The 25,007-nt window shown below is 40.3% G+C and overlaps 1 protein-coding gene across 1 annotated transcript in view; it reads right to left on the bottom strand.

Annotated features, from left to right (window-relative positions):
* SORCS3 (sortilin related VPS10 domain containing receptor 3) overlaps positions 1 to 25,007 on the bottom strand; it is a 589,937-nt gene that overhangs the window by 141,843 nt on the left and 423,087 nt on the right. Inside the window, exon 11 of the mRNA XM_006166440.1 lies at positions 3,303 to 3,392. Within this exon, the coding sequence (XP_006166502.1) occupies positions 3,303 to 3,392 (90 nt within the window). The remainder of the gene's footprint in view (positions 1 to 3,302; positions 3,393 to 25,007) is intronic.

The raw sequence follows: 25,007 nt of genomic DNA, 5'->3' as shown, positions 1-25,007 counted from the left end.
GGAAAGAGAAAAGTTTGATTTAAGTTCATTGAGTCAAATTAGCAGGCATTCTGTTCAGACTGCTCAGTAGTAAGAATCTGGTCTTGTTTTAGGTAGATAGGGCAGACATTTGAGTCTTATTAAGTCATAGAGGGGAGGGTGGTGCTTTATAGCAAGTCATTTCCAAAACACCAAAGAGTCACGTAGGTTAAATCTCAGTATTATTTCTCCGTGAAACACAATTGTTTCTCAAGTTTGTCAAGCACTTGACACTGGACCAATAATGGGTGGTTCACATTGGATCCTCACAACTTTGTGAAATAGTATTAGTATTCCTATTTCAGAGACAAGGAAACCTGGGCTCAAGGATAAGAAAGTGACAGAGCTGGAATGAAAGTTCAGGGTTTCTGCTCATAACCTCAGTTGTCTTTTTGCTGCCACCTGCCTTCATGCCTTCAGCTGGTATGTACTGTTCATGGCTATTGGACTGCGAATGCCAGCATGATACCCAGGGACTGAGTTATGGAAGGTTCTAAACAAGGCTGATGCTCCTAATAATGCTGCTCATTATTAATGGCACTCATTTCATTCTCTGCAAAATACTCCAAAGTCATGGAGTGCCCCAGGAGAGCATATTCTGAACAGATAGGCTGGGAATAGAGGTGTGAGGGCAATGATGACAGGAAGCTTTTATTTTCAAGTAAGATGCCTTACAGTAGCTAGAGTCCTGCGTGGTACAGCAGCAACTTGCTTAAAATCCATTTCCATTTTTAAACAATGGAAAAACCAATCTCTCTCTACTCTCTCTGTTCCCACCTCCTTTGCCTTGACTATGAAAATCTGGGCTAATGCTGGCTAATAAAGAGGATCAATAACCATCCAGCTATTTTCACAGCAGCCCTCATATTAATGAGAACCTTCTCGGGATGAAGCTGCACGGAGGGTACTCCACCACAGTAAATTGCCATGGGGTTACTAATCAATAATGGAGTGTTCTAGGATGGTGATCAATTCAGGGCTTCGTTTGTCCCCACTTACAGCCACACTGCCCAGGGGAACAAACTGTCTCCTAAGAAGGTTAAAAATACATTAAATATGCACACATTCAGAGACAAAAATAAGCCCTACTTGGTGGAGATGGTTTAGAAAGTTTCCTAAGCTCGTTTCTTAGGCTGATACATGGAGACCTTCAGGTTACTTTGAGAGATTAATCTCCTTTTAAAAGAGCATGATTATAAATTTCCCCCTTCTAATATTCTCCAAGCTGAGGAACTTCTTTCTTGATTGAGCTTATATTATCTATGGCTACATCCTGCAACCATAATACTGTACAATGGTCCTATGGAAATCAAGTAGTGAGAAGGTAAAATAAGAAATTGGTTTCCATGGCCCCTGAGGCTATTTAATATAGTGTCTGCCTCCTTCATTACCCTCTCCACTTCACTCTTTGCAAGCTGGTTTCAATATGTCTTTTTAGTTTGTTGAATAGACCATTCTCTCTCTCTCTCTCTCTCTTTCTCTCTCTTTGGAGAGACCTTCTACCATAAAGTGCATGCACTTCCTAGAGACACGGAGAGAGAAGAAGCAAGAAATGACCCCCTATGGGGGATGGCCATGCTGCAATCCCCACTCCTCCATTCTCCCCTGGGGATTCTGGGCACACATGTGATTCTGCCTCAATGACTATGCCACCTGCTGGCCCCAATCATCCTCTCTTTTAAAAGAGGGCTTGTGCATGTATTGTCTATTAGCTTCTCACTACCCGTGTTTGCAGTGCTAATGCCCTATCCTTGCATTATCTTAAACATTGTTATCTCTAGAGAAAACCCTCAGAACCTTTATTTGGTTAGCTCCACCTTTTATGCCAAGGCAGCCTTTGAACTTCTATTTCACACTCTATACCTATAATTGTTTGTCTTCATCTCTCTTCTCTATCAAAATATAACTTCCGTGGTGGTAGGGACCATTAGTCTTATTTGCCACTCTACTTCTATGGTTTGAATATGTCCTCCAATAATTTATGCTAAAATTTCGTGAGCTATGGTAATGATGTTGAGTGGGTAGAGACTTAATATGATTATGGTGTTGAATAGTAGGGCCATTGGGAAGTGAATATGTGTCTGGGTGAAGCCCGCATTATGTAGTCCTGTGGTGGGTTTGTAAGGAGAGCGAATGAGATAGAGACTTGTTCCATTTTGCTCAACTCCTCCCTCTACCTTGTCATCTATCAGCAAGAAGACCCTCACCAGACGAGGACCCTGGACCATAGGCATCCAAACAATAAGCTAAATAAACCTCCATTTTTCATAAATTACCCAGACTTGGTAATATTGTTATTAGCAACAGAATGAACCAGAACACATATCCATAGAGTTTAGTTCAGTGCCCAGCAAAGAGCAAAAACTTAAAAGGAAAAAAGAACAGTTGACTAGCATATAAAAGAAGGAAAAACATGAATGAATACACACATGCATGGATAACTAAGTGAATAAAAACAACCGGAGCCTAGAAAATTATCCGCCTTTTTAGCCCATAATCCCTCCTACTTTTGTATTCATTTAGCCTTTCACGATGTTTCTTAGCACCAGCTTAGAGACCCAAGTCTTTTTAACAGTACATATGACATATGTGCAACCTGAGACTTCCCCTCCCTGCCACCTCATTAAGTGATGCAATTATATCCTATCCATGCTCACACAGAGGCTCTAAGATTTGTCTCCTTCCAGATTCCAGTGTTCCCAAGCAATAAATTCTACTGAGTTTTATGATTTTCCAATAGGAGAGCAAAAATACCAAAATCTGATATTGGTATTAATATAAATTATACCTTTTTAATTATTCATAGTGGCAAAAGGAAATAGAAACACAGGTAGTGCATTAACATTTAGCCTTAAAATGTAGAAAGAAGCAAGAAAACCACTAGACTTACCTGTATACGTACATGCACACACATAGATAATATTCACCTTCCTGCTTAAAGTTGGCCTTCTTTTTGGGAATAAGAAATTTTCAAAAGGAAAGGGCTCTCAGAAATTATTCCAACACTATTACTATTTTCACTACCATCCCTGGGAATTGACCCAAGGTTATACCAGATGTTTTGAGTCACAGGAAATCAAAGCTCTTGTCCAGTACCCTGCTGAGAGGGGAATACAAAATCCAGGTTTGACAACATCAGCAGAAGTCAAACCACTCAGCAATAAATCAAGCTGAACACCAGTTATCTTCCCAGCCAGGGATCAAGTTTCCCTGTAGTCCATCAAGATAGCCTTTCCAATCCTTGTTTTGTCTGGCAGTACCCGTACAAGTAGTGCATGCAGTACCTTCGGCAATGAGTACTTGGGCAGCTTAATCTGAGCAAAGGCTTCTCTTCGATAGGACACGTAGTAGCTGGCTCTTCCACCAGTTGTTACCTGGATCATGGGGAAACACAAAGAGATATCACATGGGGCAGCAATCAGGGGACAAGCTGGAAAGTATCAGCCTCTCGATCAATAAGTATGACAGTTTCATAACTATGTGTTAGAGAATGTCTTTACTGGCTTTGGGTCTGCAATTCTGGGGCATGCAGAGTTGATCCTATGTCATGGCATTTAGGTAATAAGTGGGCAATTGCAACAATCTTCCCTGTTGGTGGACATTCTCCACAAGAGTAGGCATTGATTCTCTGCCAGTATGTCCTGCATATAGTATGCACCTAGTAAATATTCTCAATGGAAAACAAAGAAACTATTGATGTGGGCTGCACTTAAGACCTATTTATTCTACCTTAAAAATGGAATAAACAGTGTATTGGGGTCAGGAGGGTTCGTGTTAGTAAAGGTGCTGGACCCTCACATGGTTGACTCTGGTTTGAGTCCTGGACCTGGTGGCTGGAAAATCATGCCAGGCACTTGTGTGTGTGAGCCCAAAAATCTCAAGAGAAGAATAGAGGAGAAGAGATTGCAGTAAGTCCATACCCCGGGGGTGATTTCTCATTTTCCCTATCTCTCTCTGTCTCATGTTGGCAAGTATACATGGCTTATGATTAAAAAAATAATAATAAATAACTTTTTAAAAAGTGTATTAATCTACTGCAATTACGACACAATTGTCAAGTCACGGTTTTCTGTATCTGAATTATTACTATTGCTCAAAGCTGTCATTACTTCGAAATTCAATTTCCCTTTTTATCTGAGTACAGATCTTTTTCCCTTCATATTCACAAATCTATGCATTAAGCAGATACTTATTGATTCTTCCCATGTACAAGTTACTTAACAGAATCAACAATCAGAGGAGGGAGAAGTCTTCATTCAAAATCAGAAATCCTGGGTTTTAATACCAGCTCTACTATCTAGTTCATGGGCTAGGAAAGGCAGGGACAAACCCCTGTAACCTCAAAGGATGCATTCTTCGAGGAAAATGGAGACCACTCTGAGGAATGGTCCGCTGGCCTGGGCTTGCTGAAAAGTGCTGCCGATATGGCACAACTCTGCAGATGGCTACTCTCAGTGCAATTATCCTAACTCAGGGGAAATTAATATTCACAGGAGAAGATAACATGGCCTGTTCAGAGGAAATAGCGGGACAACAATAGCAAGCAGGCTGCTGTGCTGAAGAGGCAATTACTCCAGGCACATGCTCTGTTCTCACCAAGGCTCAAACACATGCTGGAGACAGGCCAGTCCTCCCACTCCAGTCCAAACCTGGCGCCCATCCATAGCAACTGCTGGGAGCAGAAGAGGTGTAACATCTCTATTGAAAGCCACCCATCACTCCTGACTCTGAGACATGGCTTCTTCCACGGCTCCCCCTTGCCATGCACAGAATTGGAAGCTCACAAAGCAGGCACCACAAGCTTCCAGGTAGAGCAGATGTCAGAGTCAGCATGAAAGCAGAGCCTTGAAAAAAACTTGGTATAAAGGCTTGGGCTGTGTACCAGCCTAAGGAGAGACTGGCTTTCTCTGTGATGTTTGGCGCTATCACTAGGTCTCTATTTTCTATTAAGAATCACTCTTATCTTGTATGCCGGGACTTTTATTCTTTTTATTTTGATCAGACACCTATTCCATTCATTGTTTTGTGTTGGCTTAGAGGTGGGTGTTAAGATCAATGGACTGCTGAGAAGTCCATTTTTTTCTTTTTAAAACAATTCTCAAATGCATAGAATCAAAATATAATTCTAGGATTGGGACACCCAGTCCCCAATAGTCCTTGTGTGATCTTATTTATTTGTGTGTTTAATTTGGTTTAATATTTAATGATAAAACTAACACACGTAAATATACCTGCCAACCCAAGAGCAAAATCAATAGTTTTTGAACTTCTGCACGCATCGGAATCAACTGGAAAGCTTGTTAAAATTCAGACTGCTGGGCCCCTTCTACAGTCTCTGATTCAAAAGAACCTTGGTTGGGGTTTAAGAATTTTCTTTTCAAATAAGTTTCCAGGTGATGCTGATGCCACTAGTCTGGAAACCACAGTCTGCACAGATCTAGACTTAAACAACAACTGACATACACTTCTGTACTCCTTATCTGTTCTGACCCTGGTTTCCTTCCTGGATGTAGCTAATTTCCTGAATTCTGTATTTAAAATAATGGAAAAATTTTACTTTTGAGGTGAACTTCACGTAACATGACCTTAACTATCTTAAAGTATACAATTCAGTGGCATTTGTGTGTGTGTGTGTGTGTGTGTGTGTGTGTTTGCCTTAGGGTACATTCACTTGCCAAAGACAGAGAGAGTCAGAAACAGTGAGAGGAAAAGTGAGAAATCACCCCACAGGGTGATGACCACACCACAAAAACTTCTCCTCCATTCTCTGGGAATCTTGGGCATGCACGTAAACGTGCCTGGCATTGACTTTCAAGCCACTGGGTCCAGGACCTGAACTACAATCAGCCGTGTGGTAGTCCAGCAACATATCCACTATGTCATCTGCTGACCCACATTTAGCAGACAATATTGCCCAGCCATGACCACTATTTAGCTCTAAAGCATTTTTATCACCCCCAAGGAGGTTTTTAAACTCTCAAAATACATCCTCCGGTCACCTATACATATGTTTAAAAACTAACTCTCCATAAGACACTCTGAACCTCTCCAAAAGACACTCTGAACCTCTCCAAATATGCTTTTGGAGAAGTAGACTGGCACCAGAGAAGGCAAGTCCCGTATCTGAATGCTGGCCAGAGCTCATCAATTAAATGAAGCTTCCCCCTGAAAGTGTCAGCAGCCTCCACAGGAAATGAGATGATACCATCACCTGGAGTAATTCTATAGGGCATGTGCACTCCCTGGAGACAAAAGAGAGAGAGAAAGAGAAAACCTCACTGGAGGGATGGCCACACCACAATCCCCTCTCCTCCCTTCCTCCTCTTGAGATCTTGGGCACATGTGCACATGCACCTGGCATGTTTTTCAAGTTGCCAGGTCTAAGACTCAGACCGCCCAGTCAGCCATGAGAGATCTAGCTGTCTTAACCACCACTCATCCTGCTGGCCCAGCATCACCGGGAGTCTCAACAGCACCACAAGACAAGGCTGGGTCCATTGGGATTTCTGGATCCTCAGTAGCCAAAGGAAAATACAGTGATCCCTTTGAGAGGGTGATCAACCCGGTAGCCTTGGGAACAGCCCATCCGTGTCTATCATAGCTCTGTACGAGCACGGACTCTCACAAGCTCACACCTATAAGCTGGGAGAAACCTCAGAGCAGGTCCCATGACTTCATGGAAGGGTTTTAGATGCCACCAACTCATGATCATTTTTCCATCTCACAAACTCCATTTCTATAGCATTTTAAAAATTGACTCTTATAGAAGACATATTCTTTCATATCAAATTGTAAGTTTGTAACCTCCTTCATTCCTAGAAAATGCTGGTGCTATGTTTTAAATATTTGTGTTCCCTACAAAATTCTTCTTAAAACTTAATCTCCAGTACAACTGTATTAAGTACTGGGGCCTTTGAGGAGGTTTAAGCCATGAAGGGCTAGACCTTCACAAAGAGTTCAGTGCCTTAGGGCCAGTAGATGGTATAGTGGTTACATTGCTGGACTCCCACATGACAGACTGCAGTTTGAGTCACGGACCCAGAAGCTTGAAACGCACACTGGACATCTGTGCCTTCATGCCCAAGATCCCTGGAGGAGAATGAAGGAGAAAGGATTGAAGCATAGCTTTCACTCCTTGGTGGGGGGGCGGGGGGCTTCTCACTTTCCCACTTACCATCTCTGTGTCTCTCTTTTTCTCTTCCTGGTGAGTGTATCTCAAAAAAATAAGGGAGTTTGGTGCTTATAAAGGGAGTGGAGGAAACTAGCTAGGCCCTTTCAAATCTACTGCCCCTTTCAACATGTGAGGATACGTCATTCAAGAAGCTATCTTAAAAACAGAAGCAACTCTTGGGACCAGCAGATAGCATAATGGTTACATCGTTGGACTCCCACATAGTCGACCGTGATTTAAGTCTCAGACCTGGTGGCTTAAAACTTGCACTGGTTGCGTGTGCATGTGTCTAAAGTTGAGAGAGGAGAATGGAAGAGAAGGGATTGTGGTATAGCCATTCCCCTTGGGGGGTGATTTCTTGCTTTCTGTCTTTCTGTATCTCCCTGTCTTTCCAGGGAGTACACATACCCTATACCAAAAATTTCTCTTAAAAAAACAAAAACAAAAACAGAGGCAGCTCTCATCACACACAAAAAACTGGCTTGATCTTGAATTTCCAGTCTCCAGAAAGGGACAAATAAATTTGTATTGTATATAATTACCCAGTCTAAGGTATTCTGTTATAGCAGGAGAAGTGGATTAAAGCACTTAGTTGTCTGCCAGATGATTAGTGTATATGATGATAATAATAATAAAACTGTTATTAATAGAGCTCATCTTCCACATTCCAGAACTGTACATATCCCTTATATAAATAATCTTGTTTAATTCTCATGATGATCCTACAGAAGCTATAAGGTACTGAGTATCCCATTCAAGATAAGACTAAGCTGAACCTGAGAAAGCAGGTTCTAAACTGTAATCTTCCTTGTTACTAATTCAAAAGTGAGTCAATTTTTTAAAATTTGTAATTGTCACATGTATATATGGTTGTATTTCCTTGAAATACCAGGAAATCTGTTGCAACATTGATGCCGTATCTTTAAAATGATGTCTTCTTAGAAAAGACAAGGTAATAAAGCAAAACAAGAGTAACAATATTTGCCACTCAATGGGTATTTATTACATGGATTATGCTGTGACACACAGTTTATATGTTGTACCTCATATATATTTATTATCTACTTTTAGGTCAGGAAATTGAAGCTGAGAAAGATCAACTAACTTGTTCAAAACCACACAGCCTTTCATCATCACAGACAGACTACACTGGGTTATCTGACTCCAGGTTGAGCCTGAGCCTGGAACCAGGAATAAGCAAGTCTCTACAAAGTTAGGTATAGAGCAGAAGTTCAATACTTATTGACGAACTGAATAATGGATTGTTGGGATTTACTTGCTTAACCAGAGAGATGTGGAATGTTTTTCTCCATTGCATAGTAACTAAACCATAGATGTAATCAAGAACTCTTCATTTCTGTTCAGTCGGATGGCTGAAGGAACTCTTTTCCAGACTAAATCTCTAGCACACTGCCCTCAGGAACAGAGTCCTCACAATGTTTGGGAGATACCAAGCTGATGCATTTGCTGCTACTCGTGATTATTTGTGTGGCTCTCTGGCAACCACGGAAGGAAGAAATAAAGTTTAGTGACTATTAATCTATTTTGATGAACTTTTCTCTTCCTTATAAGCAAATTTGCTGGCATTGTAAATCCCAAAGATTATTGCTACTTTCCCTTTCAGTGACACCTTTTATTTTACATTTGATGAATGTCATCCAATTATTTGCTCTGGGCCCATCCGTCATGCTAAACAAAGAATTAGCTGGGTCTTTTCCTTACTAATGACTGGCTCGTTAATCTGATTTTCTGGATTTCCATTTTACAGGTTTAATTGGGCTCCTGGCCAGTGAAAATGATTCCTTTGGACAAATGCATTGGCCATTAAACACATCTGTCTTTTCCGACTTGTTCTTGCTCTTGCTGTGACCAAGCCTAACCTGATACATCTTTTATTTTTTTCATTTATCCTTGTTCCTGGATGATGGCTTGCACTGAAGGACAGAGGAAAAATATGTTCCCCAAAATGAAACCAAAGGGCCTTGAGTTATTTCCTATCCCTATTTAGGGATTTAGAGGTTGAGTCTATTTCTGCCATAGATTAAAAAAAAAATTAAAAAATTAAAAAAAAAGTTAAAAAACAAACAAACTTGTAATACCTCTGGAACTTGTAAATGAGCATAAGTTTTGATTATTTGTTTGATTTTTAGGTTTTTGTCATAGGGAGCATACACTCACCAGAGACAGACAGAGAGAGAGAAAGTGAGAAATCACCCCCTAAGGGGGATGGCCACGCCACAATTCTCTTCTCCATTTTCCTCTGGGGATTTGGGCATGCACACATGCACCTGGAGTCATTTTAAAGCCACCAGGTTCAATGCGCACATCACTATTGGCCATGTGAGAGTCCAACGCTTTTACCACCACACCATCTGCTAGCCTGTGGGCATAGGTAATTTGAAAAGAGAACCAGAAACTAATATTTTTGAGTACCTATCTTATGTTGGTTACTTTGGTTTCATAGTATTATTTAATATTCACAGTAATAATAATAACTATTAATAATAACATTACTAATATCTGCATGGTAACAACACTAATAAAATAACATTTTGAAAATTTATTATAGCCAAGCACTGTACCCTTCTATATGCTAGCTTTCTATGTTATGTTCAGGTGAAAACATTGAGATATAGGGAAGTTTTTCCACATACTAAAAGACACACCACAAGTAAATGGTGGAAGCGGAATTTGATCCCAAGTTTATCTGACTTGCAAAACCTGTGCCAGTCCCTCAGGCAAGTGAAGTTTCCAAACACCTCTGTGGTGGGTAATGGATGCCATGTCATTGAACCTCAAATTTTCCAATAAGATGCCCACCAACAAGGCAGATCTTTCCAGGTGAGGGTTCTTGTCAATTTCTCAGCCCTGAGAAATCAATGCTCTATTGTTGTACCAGAGTGAATGGTGCTGCTATTGGAATTTGTGAATAAGAGGGTCCATAATGGAAATAAATTTAGCTTACACAAGCACTGTTGCCTTCATAGGAAATAACATTTAGAAGTCTTTCCAGTTAGAAGATCATGCTGAGTCCAATATGAGGTGTATAATTAGAGCCATGAGAAAAGACTACCTTTAAAGGAAGACCTTCGTTAAGTCTCATACAACCTCTGCATTGTTTCTTCCTTCTTAAAGAAATGAAAGAAACAGCCAAGCTATTATGATGCACAATTAACTTTTCCAATTTCGTTGTTCATTAATTCACTTCATATTATTTAAAATAAATCCTGACGTTGTTAGGCTTTTCTCTCCCTCTCCTTTTACATAATTTTTCAAAGATTAAACTTCTCTTCTAAGAACAAAGCAACAGGCTTCTCACTCCTGGGCCACAAGAGTCAATAAATAGCCATAGGTCTCATTAGTAAGTTGCTGTAAGTGTCAGGATGACCCTGCGGGCTTCTTCACAGAAGTTGACATTGCCTCTGCCAAATCTTGAGCTTATTTTCCAAAACCACACAATGTGTCCTAGTCAAAAGTGTATATAGCATTCTGAAAAACACGGCAACCTATCGGCAAGTCGTCTCCTCTGCTAGACTGTTCGACTTTGAATTTAGTGTTTTTCTAACTGATATTTGCTTAATTTATGTCCTGGAGGCTGTGATACTGATGTAATGTGCAGTTTTATCTGCCAATGTCTAGAAAGAATGGGTCTATCACCTAATATGTGTGTATCACGGTAAGGCAGGACAGGACCTCTTTTGAAAGAGATTTGCACATAAAATATTTTATTGGTGCCTTAACACAACATCCCCAAAATAGCTTCACCAAGAATAGATTTGTGATAAGAAAGTTGACACTCAAAGCTGTTTTATACTCCTCTCTCTCTCTCTCTCTCTCTCTCTCTCTCTTTCTCTCTCTCTCTCTCTGTGTATGTGTGTGTAAGGGAGGTGTCCAGATGAAAGATGCATACTGAGGTTGCCAGTGTATTCACTGGCCAAAAAAATATTGCAAACAAACTGTCATCTTCATCAGCCCTGCCAAGTAGCTTGTTGGAGCCTTCATTTTCTATTCATTTTCTATCACAATGTTAGACAGACAAAGTTGATTACCTAAAAAAACATACAACAGAGTTTGCATCTAGACCACACATAAGACTAGAAAAATTAGTATGTCTGACTCTCTGAACATATATCTTCAAATATAATGAAGAGTCTGGACTTGATAAGTTTTCAATTACATATCTTCAGAGAACTCTTCCTCTGATCTTTAGGAATTAGAGTGCATTCGTTGGTATCCTAGACCTGTGCTTCAATCTTACTTCTCCCCTTTGCTGGTTTGGTGACTTTGGACAAATAATTTAAGCTTCCTTATTTCCCTTTTAGAAAATGGAGAAATTGATACTACCTAATAAGTTTTCATGAAGGCTGAATATAAGACAGCATGGAAAGAGCTTCTGTCTTGCAGTACTCATTGCACACTGTCTGTCCTTTCAGAGTTGGAGGCAAAGACACCTGCACCAGTTGACTATCTTGGAGGATTTAAGGAGATTGACATGGTGGCAGTTTATATATGCAACCTAAAGACTAGAAGAAATTCTGGAGTAGCCACATGGGCAACTTGCTTCTCACCAAGAGCAGAAAACTGAAATTCTTTTCCGTGTCCCCAACCAGGAGGATTCCTAGAAGAGACCATACATGGAAGACCACAAAGCTAAAGTATTTTGTGCCAGAGATTTGACTATTAAAGGTTGCAACCTTTATCGTTGTGTTCTGGTTTTCATAACTGGCAGAGAAAAAAGTTCTTGAGATTCCCATCTAACTTTCCAAAATGGAAGTTCTCTGCTTTTTCATCTAATTTTTTTGGGTAGAAAGGCAAAGATAACCACAAAAATAAAAAAGGAAAAATATGAATTCAAATGATTATATTGGAGTCTAAAATTTGGGGTTACCTGGATACTCCCAAATATAATAACTGAAACTAAATAGTCTACTTTCAGTGTTATAAATAAGGATGCTAGAGCTTTATGGGGGTGTGAAGAGAAGAGCACTACCTACAGAATCTTTAAAGAGATACATTAAAATTTGCTGTTGGGCAAGCCAGTGGCATGGTATCTAAGGCAGCTGGATACCTCATGGATGACTGCACAATTTAATCCCTGGACCTGGCAGCTTAAAATCACACTGGGCACATGTGTATGTGTGCCCAAAATCCTGACAGGAAGGAGAAATGGAGAAGGGATTTAACTGTAACTATGCTCCACAGAGGATGATTTCTTTCTTTCCTCTACTCTCTCTTTGTCTCTCTCCAGTGAGCATGTGTACACTGTAGCAATTTATTTTTTTAATCAAGCAAACTTGCTATCAAGACATCTCTTTCTTTTTCTCTCAGAAAAAATTCTGATCCTTGTGGACTCTGGCCTAATATTATTTGTAAAAACTGAAACTGAAAGAAGGTTAAAGAAAACATTACAATGGATCTGGCTTATGTAGTCTTCCTAAACTTACATCAATATTATATTCAACTTAATATATCACATAGGCTGCTTCCTTTCACAGGTGGGCATTATGAGATCAGTTATTTGACTGAATTCTTCCTAAGTTACATAATAGCCTCTATATTTTCCAAAATATCCCAGAACTGCAGAAAATGGTGGGAAAGGAGAAGAGAGAAGGGTGGAAGGTCTTAGCATTTGTAATATCTGTGATTTTATTTTATTTTATTTTATTTTATTTCATTTTTTAGGTTTTTGCCATAGGGTGCATGTGCTCACTGGAGAGAGAGACAAAAAGACACATAGACAGGGAAAGTGAGAAATCACCCCTCGGGAGGATGACCACACTGCAATCTCTTCTCTTCCATGTCCTGTTTGGATTTGGGGGCATGTACACACATGCACCCACTAACTTTCCAAAATGGAAGTTCTCTGCTTTTTCATCTAATTTTTTTGGGTAGAAAGGCAAAGATAACCACAAAAATAAAAAAGGAAAAATATGAATTCAAATGATTATATTGGAGTCTAAAATTTGGGGTTACCTGGATACTCCCAAATATAATAACTGAAACTAAATAGTCTACTTTCAGTGTTATAAATAAGGATGCTAGAGCTTTATGGGGGTGTGAAGAGAAGAGCACTACCTACAGAATCTTTAAAGAGATACATTAAAATTTGCTGTTGGGCAAGCCAGTGGCATGGTATCTAAGGCAGCTGGATACCTCATGGATGACTGCACAATTTAATCCCTGGACCTGGCAGCTTAAAATCACACTGGGCACATGTGTATGTGTGCCCAAAATCCTGACAGGAAGGAGAAATGGAGAAGGGATTTAACTGTAACTATGCTCCACAGAGGATGATTTCTTTCTTTCCTCTACTCTCTCTTTGTCTCTCTCCAGTGAGCATGTGTACACTGTAGCAATTTATTTTTTTAATCAAGCAAACTTGCTATCAAGACATCTCTTTCTTTTTCTCTCAGAAAAAATTCTGATCCTTGTGGACTCTGGCCTAATATTATTTGTAAAAACTGAAACTGAAAGAAGGTTAAAGAAAACATTACAATGGATCTGGCTTATGTAGTCTTCCTAAACTTACATCAATATTATATTCAACTTAATATATCACATAGGCTGCTTCCTTTCACAGGTGGGCATTATGAGATCAGTTATTTGACTGAATTCTTCCTAAGTTACATAATAGCCTCTATATTTTCCAAAATATCCCAGAACTGCAGAAAATGGTGGGAAAGGAGAAGAGAGAAGGGTGGAAGGTCTTAGCATTTGTAATATCTGTGATTTTATTTTATTTTATTTTATTTTATTTCATTTTTTAGGTTTTTGCCATAGGGTGCATGTGCTCACTGGAGAGAGAGACAAAAAGACACATAGACAGGGAAAGTGAGAAATCACCCCTCGGGAGGATGACCACACTGCAATCTCTTCTCTTCCATGTCCTGTTTGGATTTGGGGGCATGTACACACATGCACCCAGTGTGAGTTTCAAGTCACCAAGTCCAGAACTCGAATCTTGATCAGCCATGTGGGAGTCCAACACCATTACCACTACGCCACCTGCTGGCCCCTGTGATTTTATTTTAAGCTGAGCCATTTATTAGACTTTCAATTTTAGGCATGGTAACTAATCTTGTGGAGTTTGGGGGCTATTTTTTAATAAAAATAAAACTAATAACATTTATCCTTCTCTCACAGGCTCTTGTGTGTAAATGAGATTTGATAATAGGATAATTTATTAAAAGATAATTTCATGGAACTGTGAAGTGCTCTATAAATGTAATGATTAGAATATTATAATAGGAGCCAGCAGGTGGCATGATGGTTAAGGGCACTGGATTCCCACATGGCCAACTATGGTTTGAGTTCCAGACCTGGCAGCTTGCTTTCTCACTTTCTCTCTCTCTCTCTCTGTCTCTCTTGTCAAATCAAAAAAAGAAGTAAATAAATAAGTAAAGTTAAATAAAATAATTCTTTTTTTTTAAGAATGTTATAATAGACCTGTGGTTATACTCAGGAATCCAAAACTTTTAAAGTGTCATCACTGTACCAGCTCTGTGGCCTTGTGGTTAGGGAGTGCACGTTCACATACACCTCAAATCCCAACAGGATGGAGAAATGAGGAGATTGTAGGATGACAACACATGGGAGATGCTTCCTCCCTCTCTCCTCCTCCCTCTCCCTCTCTTCTCTCTATCTTGCAAACACGTGTGCCCTGTAGCAAATTTAAAAAAGGAACATTCATTAACAAACCAAGCTGATAATCCACACATACCTACTCTAATGATTGTGTGGGACATTTGAAGTTGCCAGTGAACTATACCAGTGCATAGAATGAAGAGCTAGAAGCAATAAGAAAAATAAGAAAGAGAAGCAGAAGGTGGATGGGCACAGCTATGTAACAGAAGTGTTTTCAGTCACATGGGATTAGTGGCAGGGGCACAGACCAGCTTAGAGAATAACTCATTTTATTGATATGTTGAAGAAAATTTAAATATCCTGAAAGGGCAAGGCAAATAAAATCATTAATTTTCTAGAGAAGTAGGGATGTTTCCTTGGCGTGTGGGATTTCCAGACAGCTTGAAGATACATGCAGACTGCTAGATATGACAGCAGAGCTTCGCCAACATGGGATTTGCATGCCTCATAAGTGAATTTCGGGACAGCAGTAGACGGATTTAAGCCATCTGTCAGGCTATTTCTCAGACAACACTGTCACCTCCCCAAGAGACCCATGAATATTTGTGAAATGCCAACTGCTGCTTCTTGGAACTTCCCTGTGGTGCTCCTTGTGTCACGCTTTGCCTGTCCTCCATCCACCCAAGCACCACTGTTGGTGGGTGGGCTAGAGACTCACCACACTGTATGTACTGTCTGCTCTCAGGCACCCTGATTCTGTGGAAAAGGCACTCTGCAGCCCCCATTCCTGGTAAGTTAATTGGCATGCATAAGACACTCAGCCCCAGAGTGGCAAAGTCAGATTTTTAACTTGGGCCTCTAAATCCCAACAATGTTTACTATATTGTGACCCCCTGAGTGAGCCCAAGGGGTATGCTCCAGAGCCTTTCTGAAGAATGGCTAATTTAGGCAAGGTTCTTCAGAGAGATTCATCCCACCCTAGATTACTAGAAAGCTTCTGCCTCACTGAATTTCACAGTGGCTCATGACAAAAGCTTCTTTCTGTCTGTCTTGCTTTCTCCCTCTCTCTTACTTTCTTTTTATTAATTGCCAAAGAGCCCATGTGCTCATCAGAGAGAGCTAGAGAGACAGAGAGATTAAAGGAGAAAGCACCCCCTAATGGGGTGTAGTCACATTGCAATCCCTTCTACTCCATTTTTCCACCATTAGGATTTTACACATGCACACACACAAGCCTGGTATGCTTTTCAAGCTACTGGTGTTGGGACTCAATTTACGTTTGGCCATGTGGGCTTTGGTTCCCATAATCATTAGGGCCACAGAGTCAGCCCAAAAGGTATTTTCTTAATTAAGTCTTCCTCTACTCCAATCTTCCAACTTGTTTCATCTCTCCTTCCTCTGATTCCCAGGGTTTTGTGTTGCCCTTCCATTGCACTTACCAGCTGCTATTATAAATGAAAGGAACATGGGTATATCTTGGGTCTCTTACTATTCTGTACTGTCTTTAAGGGCAGAAAACATGTCTCATTCATTGTTAATCCTCTCTCAGTACGTAGCACTATGTCATAACTAATATCGGTCGACTATACTCTGTTATTAGTTTTCATTCTGTACTGAATCTCATTTGATCTGAGCATATCCCTAAAAGTGAGAAGTACTTACATATTCATTTTAGAATTAAGGGGCCAAAGACCCAGAGAGGTCACTTTAGGTCACCTTCTCACTATAAGGTGAGGCTCAATGGCAACCTCAGAACTCCTGACTTGTAACCCCAGGTTCATCTTACTTTGCCAGGCTTCTAAAATCTTTGTTTCTGTGTCAGGACTAGGAAAACACAAGGAAGGAGTAATTGCACAGATTTTCACAAGTGGATGATAATTTTACATTAAATACTCTTTTGAGTGGTTGACAATACCTCGACATGGAAATCAGAGAGTTCGATTTCCTTTGGGAAATAGGAAAGCGGATTACAAGATTTTCTTTCCCACCCACTGCTGAATCCACATATTAATTAAAGATCTGGCCAAATCCACATCATTCTTTGAACATTAATCATGTTTCAACATCTCATAATGGATACTGGCCCTGGTTCTACTACGTATTACATTTATCATTTGATAAGTACTTTTTAGCACTTCTGTGCCCAGGATGTGTCAAGCACTATGAGAGTGACCACTTCTTTGGCAAAGCAAACCTAACACGTAAAATGTACAAATGGCAATATAAGCCCAGAAGAACACCATATTACACTGGGGAGTGAAGCCTAGATGATATACCTGGGTGATTCCTTCCTTGGAGCCACAAAGGTATAGTCAACTTATTCTAATACCCCTTCTACAATGAAGCAATCTCAGTGCCAAGCACTGTAGAGTCCACACTCATCCTATCATCTTGTTAAAGAGGAGACACCTAAGACCAAAGCTAGCAGAAGGGTGAGACAGAATTTGAACTCATGTTTGTCTGACTCTGAAGACTGTAAGCATAACCACTCTTAGAACACCCTTTGTGGTGTGATGCACGTGCACACGTACACACATATGCACACACATACCACAGTGCAATATGCAATATATAAGCAGGTGTGACTTATATTACCACTGCTACAGGATGGGATGGGGGTGGGGTTTCACAGCACTGACGAACATTTTGTTTGCTGAATGGGGTGACGGATTGAGAGAGCTAGAGAGTCAGAGAGATTAAAGCAAGACACAAACCAAGACATGACTGAACTGTTCTACAAACAAACAGAGATGGAGAGAAAAGGTGGGGATAAGTGGAGATGGATTTCGAAGGAAGAACAACATCACCACTGAAGCTAGAGGTTGCAACAAAGCAAAGCCAAGAGGGTGAATCATTAGTCATTGGTTCCAAGACAGGTATTTTGGGGACAGAAAAAATAATGAGTATATGTAGATTTTATTATATTTTTATTTTGCTGTGCACTATATGACATAAACACCCTGCTTCAATTATATTTGACATCTTTAATAAAACATCTCTATTACACTACTGCTCAATAATCTTATTGTAATTTTATTTATTGGTTTATTTATCTTTTCAGAGAGTGCTCAGATGTAGAATTTTCCATCATGTCAATGTTCCAAAAGTTTTGGGTTTCTGCAGCATTTCGGATTTTAGATTTTTGGATTAGGGATGCTCAACTGGAATTTACCCCATAGGGTGTTGTAACAATTAAATTAATTAATACATAAGCATGGCTCATGCTAGCCACTCAATTAGAACTAGCTGTTACAATTATGTGTAATTGACTCTCCAAGAACTGCAGATAATTCATTAATAAAGAAAAGTATCTAGGAGGCAAAAACTATGGAAGAACGCTGAGAACACATCTTATAAAATAAAATCCTGAGAACTATAGAGTTTCTTATGCAGATGACTCACATTCAATCAACTTCCTAAGGACTCATCTCAGAGGAAATAAGGAAGCCATCACTTCTACCTCTTCCCACCCACACACATAAAGAACACCTAAGAAGCAATTACATAGCACAATGAAATAATACACATGATCACATTAAGAGCACTCTGATTATTTCTCCATGCTGCAATCTGGAAGCAGTCACCACGTGGGGCAGCCAGTAAAGATGCAAGTGTTTATTCTGGAGAAGTGGACAGAAGGCCTTGGGTAGGCAGACTCTCCATTCTAATTGCATTCTCCGGAATTACCACTGCACATTACAACAAGGTGTACACCTCTTCTGAACACGTATTTTTTGCTGGAGAAAGTGGAAGAAATCTTGGGCCTCAAGATGGCCTTAAGAGGTTATAAGGCAAGAGAAAGAGATAAGTGGCTGAATTAGAAGAAAACAAGGGAGGAGTGAATAATGGAGATTAAAGAATCAGACTATTTTAAAGCCCAAGAAGCACAGAGAGGGAAAAGCCAATCAATTCTGTTGCTGTTGTTGTTTTTTGTTTTTTGGGGTTTTTTTGGTAGCAGATGTTTTGCTTGCAATTCTAAATCTAATATCAGTTGGTACAGTTACAATGAAATAGAAGGAAGCAAAAGGGAAAGCTAAAAAGGGAGGGAGTCTGTCTGGCAAATAAGAAACTAATCCCCAACATCCTGCTTCCCAGCTTTCACCATGCTGGGTTCTTCCCCTCTGGGATAGGTACTGGCCCCTCCCACCTTGCCCTCCCTAAGCTTCTCCTCTGGTACTTGCACACATCAGTCCCCTGCCTGCAAGCACTGTTCACCAGGAAAGCAGGGGTAATCAGGCCCATCCTTTCAACATCTTCATTCTATTACTTTCATAATCAGCTTCTAATGTTCTGTTCGATAGCCGTGGAGCCTACCAGACCAAGCGCTTGAACAGCTGCTCGGGCCATGGAGCTATTCTCTGTGCCATTGATCACAAAGAGAAAAATCAATCCTCGCTAAGGAGAAAGAAGTTAAAAATAAATTGCAGGGATTGATTTCTGTTCAGACCTTCTGACTCCCAGTTTAGGAAGGGGGAAGGAAGAATGTGTGTGGATCACCTAGACATTAAATCACTTCACATGTCTCGATCTCAAAAGCAAACTTGGAAAATATTTTATGCACAAGTATATACATAATTTTCTTTTAACTTCCTTTTACATATCACTTTTATTTTTTGTTCCCTAAAATAATCAAAGTTGAGAATCCATCTAAAATGTAAACTCCCATGACAAGGAGACTGGAGTTGGTCTTGCTCAAAGTAAGATTTCCAAAACGGGGCTCTGCGCTCTGTGGTTAGCAGCAACTTCAAAAATATTTGTTGGGGGGAACCAGCAGTTAGCGTAATGGCTATGTCGCTGGACTCCCACGTAGTCGACCACGGTTCGCGTCCTGGACCCAGTGGCTTAAAACTCATGCCGGGCGCGTGTGCGTGCATGCCCAAGATCCCGAGAGGAGAATGGAGAAGGGATTGCAGCGTGACCATCCCCCCTGGGGGGTGATTTCTCGCTTTCTGACTCTCTGTCTCTCTCCGTCTGTCTGGCGAGTACACGTGCCCTATAGCAAAAACCTCTCAAAAAAAAAAAAGAAAAGAAAAGAAAAGAAAATACTTGTTGATGAATAGATTTATTGGTTCTAACAACTATCTTTATTTATTCATATATCTATTACAGTATGTAATTATTGTTCTTACTTACTTATTTTAAATTGCCAGTGGGCATGTGTGCTCACTGGAGGGCAACAGAGAGAAAGTAAGAAAGTACCCTACATGGGAATGGTCACACCAGAGTCCCTTCTCTTTTTCTCTCTCTTCTAAGGATTTTGAGCATGACACACATATGCTCAACACATTTCTCAAGCTGCCAGGTCCAGCCACGTGGGATCCAGCTGCCTTAATCATCATACTGTAAGTTCTTATTTATTTCATTGCTTTGTCCATTGAACCTCACTAGACTATGAACCTTCTTATGAATGGTATTTTTTTATGTACATATTTATTTGTTATACACAATATAATCTCCAAAGCTATAACTTTCTTAGTTTTTTCTTCATATATTTTTCTTTACCGCATTATCTCCATATTATATCCTCAGTATGTGTACATGAATAAGTGACAGAAGGAAAAAATCAGCAACTCTCTTGAGAAATTAGCTATATTCCAAATATCTTTATTTAATAAAACATTGCTTTGATTTTTTAAAAAATAAAGTCTATTTGTTTCTCCCATGAGCAAGAGAGAAAAAAGAGAAAGATAGCACCCCCCAACTGGGTCTCAATAGTGTGATCCATGCCTAGCCTTAGTCAGCCCTGGACCCCATGTTGGTCAGAGCATCACATTTTACCACTGTGCTACTGTCCAACCCCACAAAGAACTCTCATTGATTCTGACATTGGAGAATGAGATGAATAATTGCTTTTAAATAGTCCCTTTCCCATGTCTTACTAAATAAGGTGACCTGTAAACTGGCCAGACTTGTGAAATTTTAGGGTTCAAAGAGAATTCCTGGAGATGAAGTCCACAGCTTTTCAAAAGGTCCTATGATTATTGACAATAAGTCTTACCGAGAGGTCTTGAGGTGTCCAAAAAGAATGAAGAAGAGGCTGGGAGGCAGGGGAGTTTATATAGCTCCTTATACTCTTTAAATTAGATCCATTCCACTTGTGCCTGTTTTATTTACTAGAATCTGGTTGATGATTGTGTGTGAAAAGCAGTTACTATCATAAAAAACTGTAGTAGCAACAAAAGTTCTGAAAGTCTATGATAAAAGTCCTTTCATTTTTTTCAATAAAGAAGCTAAACAGAGGGTAAGTTGATGACCCAAGACCACAGAGTGAGTTAATGGTGTGGCCAGACAAACTCTGGAATGCTGCCCCCCACTCCTGCCCGTGCCATCCTGTGTCATGCTGTCTACTGCCACCACAGAGTCTCTTCTCCTTGGAAAAGAGACTGGTAGGTCCTAAAGTTGGACTTTTGAGGTAAACTCTCTGCTTTGGGAACTGACTGGAGCCTACCTTCTTCAGGAGCTCTTCCCTGATAGTGTCACTCCTCCTGGATTTTCCTCACTCCAGGAAGCAGAGCAGAGCACTGCACTTTCTTATAGGCTATGTCATCGCTCCATCAGACCAAATAGCTCCATCTCATCACTGAGACTGAACGTGGAATGAAGACAACCACTTCATCAGTCTTGTTTATTGTCATAGGCCCTTCATTTAGAACAAGTAGCAAGAACACATTAAGTGCTCAATAAGTGATTGTTAAATGAATGGATGAATGAACCAATCAATCAATCAAAACTTATATATCTCAGAATCTATCTCAGCTCTGAGCATAGAGCAGGTCCTCATTCAAATCAGGTTGATTTCTTAACCATTGGCTCTGCCACTGGGAAACTCCAAGAAGCCCCTGTTAGGGTTGGTCATGAGGGATTTCAGAGTTAGATTCTTAAATTCTGCTTACAGAAATCTGAAATGTTTGTTTATCCCATTAGCTAGTTATGGAGTTAAAGGCAGAGCGATTAAAATTTTTAGAAGCTGAAACTCTGAAATTAATAGATATATATTCTAGTTAGAATGGTAATTGGAAAAGAACTGGACTTAATAGTCTACTTCTCAGTTAACAGCGCACACTCATTATAGGCACTGTGGGTTTTACAGCAGTATAATTATCTTTAATAGGAGAAGGCTGCAAAAAAAGGAATTCTCCAGGGAGCTGGGCAGAGTGAGTGTTGAGGACTTGTTGGGACTTGGTTTTAGGGGTGGGAGAGACCCAAGGTCATGATTCAACAACTTCTCTGAGTCCTGGAATGGGACTAAAAGAATCACCCTCCTCCTCCAAAAAGACATTATGGGAATTGGATAATGCATGGGAAGAGGCACAAGGTAGGGCAAAGGGCTGGAGAGGATGAGAGTAGTAGGTTACCCACACTACCACTCTGTCCATACTTGGCACCCCAGTGATGAGTCTGGGCAAATTCCCTACATGTAACTCAGAGGAAATTCTCAGAATTGTAAATGTGATTAGACCATCCTAAATCCCATCAAGCCTCTCTTTGGTTAATGATGGATGGCTGGCCTTGTGACCTTAGAAATTAAGAAAACCAGATCACACAGGGCTGACTATCTGGTTTGGATCCCAGCCCTGGTGGCTTAAGAAACATGCTGGTGGGAACCAGCAGTTAGCGTAATGGCTATGTCGCTGGACTCCCACGTAGTCGACCGCAGTTTGCGTCCTGGACCCAGTGGCTTAAAACACACTGGGCGCGTGTGCGTGCGTGCCCAAGATCCCGAGAGGAGAATGGAGGAGAAGGGATTGTGGCGTGGCCATCCCCCCTGGGGGGTGATTTCTCGCTTTCTGTCTCTATGTCTCTCTCTGTCTGTCTGGCGAGCACACGCGCCCTATAGCGAAAACCTCTCCAAAAAAAAAAAAAAAAAAGTAAAGAAACATGCTGGACATGTGTGCATTTGTATCCAAAGTCCAGGCAGGATGGAGAAATGGAGAAAGGACTGTGGTATGATCATGTCCCACTGAGGGGTGTTTTCTCCTTGTCGCTCTGCTTCTGTCTCTCTCTGGCAAGGGCATGACGTAAAACAAAATTGAGACAGATCCTGATAAAGCGTCCACTGAACAGGGGATGGAGTGAGGTTTTCTTATCCCTAGTGTGTACCAAACTGGGGCAACATCTGCCTACTTTACTGTTATAGTCATCAGAAAAAAGTTTCTGGGGACACTGGCTATTTGGTGCTAATGTAGAGAAAAATAAAATGAGAAATAGATCATTGTCCTCTTTCTTTATCCTTTGTGAACCCAGACAGTCCTGAGGTCCTATTTTTGACCCTGTCACTTCCTGAGTTATACAACAAAGTGTGATTCTCTAAATTAAAACTGAGTTTCCTTGATGGAAAAATAAAGATGATACTATCTACCACATTGAGATCCTGTAAAGATCTCAGTTATAAAATAAGTAAATAAAATAAAATGCACACATGCCAAGCATATATTTAGCATTAAATAAATGAGAGGTCCTTGTTCTACTATGATAATAATTCTTTCAGTTTGCTGAATGGTAGGTAAAATTCGTAGTGGGGCTAGATGATAAAAATGTTCTGAAGAATTGCTGCTTTGGAAATGGGAAATTGCAGATTTCCAAGTAGTGGAAGGGATTGAGAGTCATGCAGCTGATCTCACTGCCCAGAGCTGATGATAAAAACGCTTGTAATCCCTTGGACAATGCATCTACCTTCCTGACCAGAATTCACAGCCTGCCCTTAACCATATGAGCCTCCTTTCCTGTAATACATAGTGCACAGCATACCTATAGCCACCCCTCCTGCCCATGCCCACGAGATGTTATTAACTAACAACAATAGCTTTCCTACTAAGCCACAATGACACAGCCTTCACAGCTCTTATGCATTACTCAGGTGTAATATACAATAGAAAACAATTTAATATTCCTGAGTTAGACATATTGCATCCACACATCCATATACTATTAGAAAGGGAAATACTTTATAACATGAAACAAATTGCAGAATCTTTCACTGAAATTATGGAAGAACTTTCCTTGCTATGTTGGCCTAGTAAACAACAAGTATTGTAACTTGCATTGAGCCTCATTAGATCTCTTGGGGGAAAAAAGAAGTCTCAATAATTTATTAGAGACAGGAAAGCTCTGAATAGAGCAAAGAGCTCATGCCTAAGGGATTGATGGACACCTTGCAAATAAGAAACCCTTCTTGGAGGCTCTCTGTCTCTGCATTGCACAGAAAAAAGCAGGAGACACCGGGAGTCACAAGCATCTGGACACTAAGAGTGGAGGGGTAAGATTACTCATGAGGGTAGGAAGTGAACAAAGGAAGGTCACAGAGGAAGAGTCTTATGTAAGGGGGGTGAGGGAGAGGAAGAGGCACCTGTATAGGAGAGAAAGATGATACTGAACAGGTAGGAGGATAACCTGGGTTCTACACTCTCAAGGTAGCAGCAGGAGAGTGCTTCAAGAAAAAAGGAGCAGTCAAGAGATTCGAACGCTGCAGACAGGTCAAACTAGTTAATTATTAAGAGGCATCGTCTAGATATAATTCAGAGATATCTTTGATGAACTTGGCAAAAGCAATTTCAATGTAGCGGCAGAGGCAGAAGTCAGTCTCAAGAGTTATAGAGAGAAGGAAATGAGAAAATGGGATAATGAATACAGACAGTGCTCAAGAAATTCAGTTGTGACTGAGAGATGATACTTTCACAGAGATGAGAGAAGGACTCATAGAAAGGTTTGTTCTGTTGTTTAAGGATGGAAGATATTTTAAAATATTTAAATATTGATGGAAAATCTGAAATAGGAATGCATATGGTAAAGATATAAAGGAAAGGAGTATGATCAAAAGGGCTAGGTCCCTGAGAAGAAAGGATAGTTGGGCTTGGGTATTAGAATTGTGGAATCTCATTTATGTGGGGATGAGGAGAGTGTCTTCTACTTTTCAGCATAGTTTACTCTACCTACATAACTGGACACATAACAGAGATACAATAAATATTTGGGAGTTGGAGCCTGACAATGGTACAGTGGTAAAATGCAACATTCTGCAAAGCTGACTCCCTGGGAAGGCTCCAGGTCCAATTCCAAGAGCCCTCCATGAGTAAACAGGGCATGCTTGTGCCCATGATCTGGGACTGGCTGGCACTCAGTGTGGATCATGGCATCATGCCCCTGTTGGATATGCTGTCCCCCCCTCTCACTCATGGAATAAATAAATAAGTTTTTTTCTCTCTCTCTTTTTTTTTTTTTTTTTTTTTTTAAAATT

The sequence above is a fragment of the Tupaia chinensis genome, unplaced genomic scaffold (genome assembly GCF_000334495.1).
Source record: "Tupaia chinensis unplaced genomic scaffold, TupChi_1.0 Scaffold144255_1, whole genome shotgun sequence".
Taxonomy (NCBI): Eukaryota; Metazoa; Chordata; class Mammalia; order Scandentia; family Tupaiidae; genus Tupaia; species Tupaia belangeri.
The sequence above is the reverse complement of the archived record's forward strand: the minus strand, read 5'-3'. Positions and strand labels throughout refer to the sequence as shown.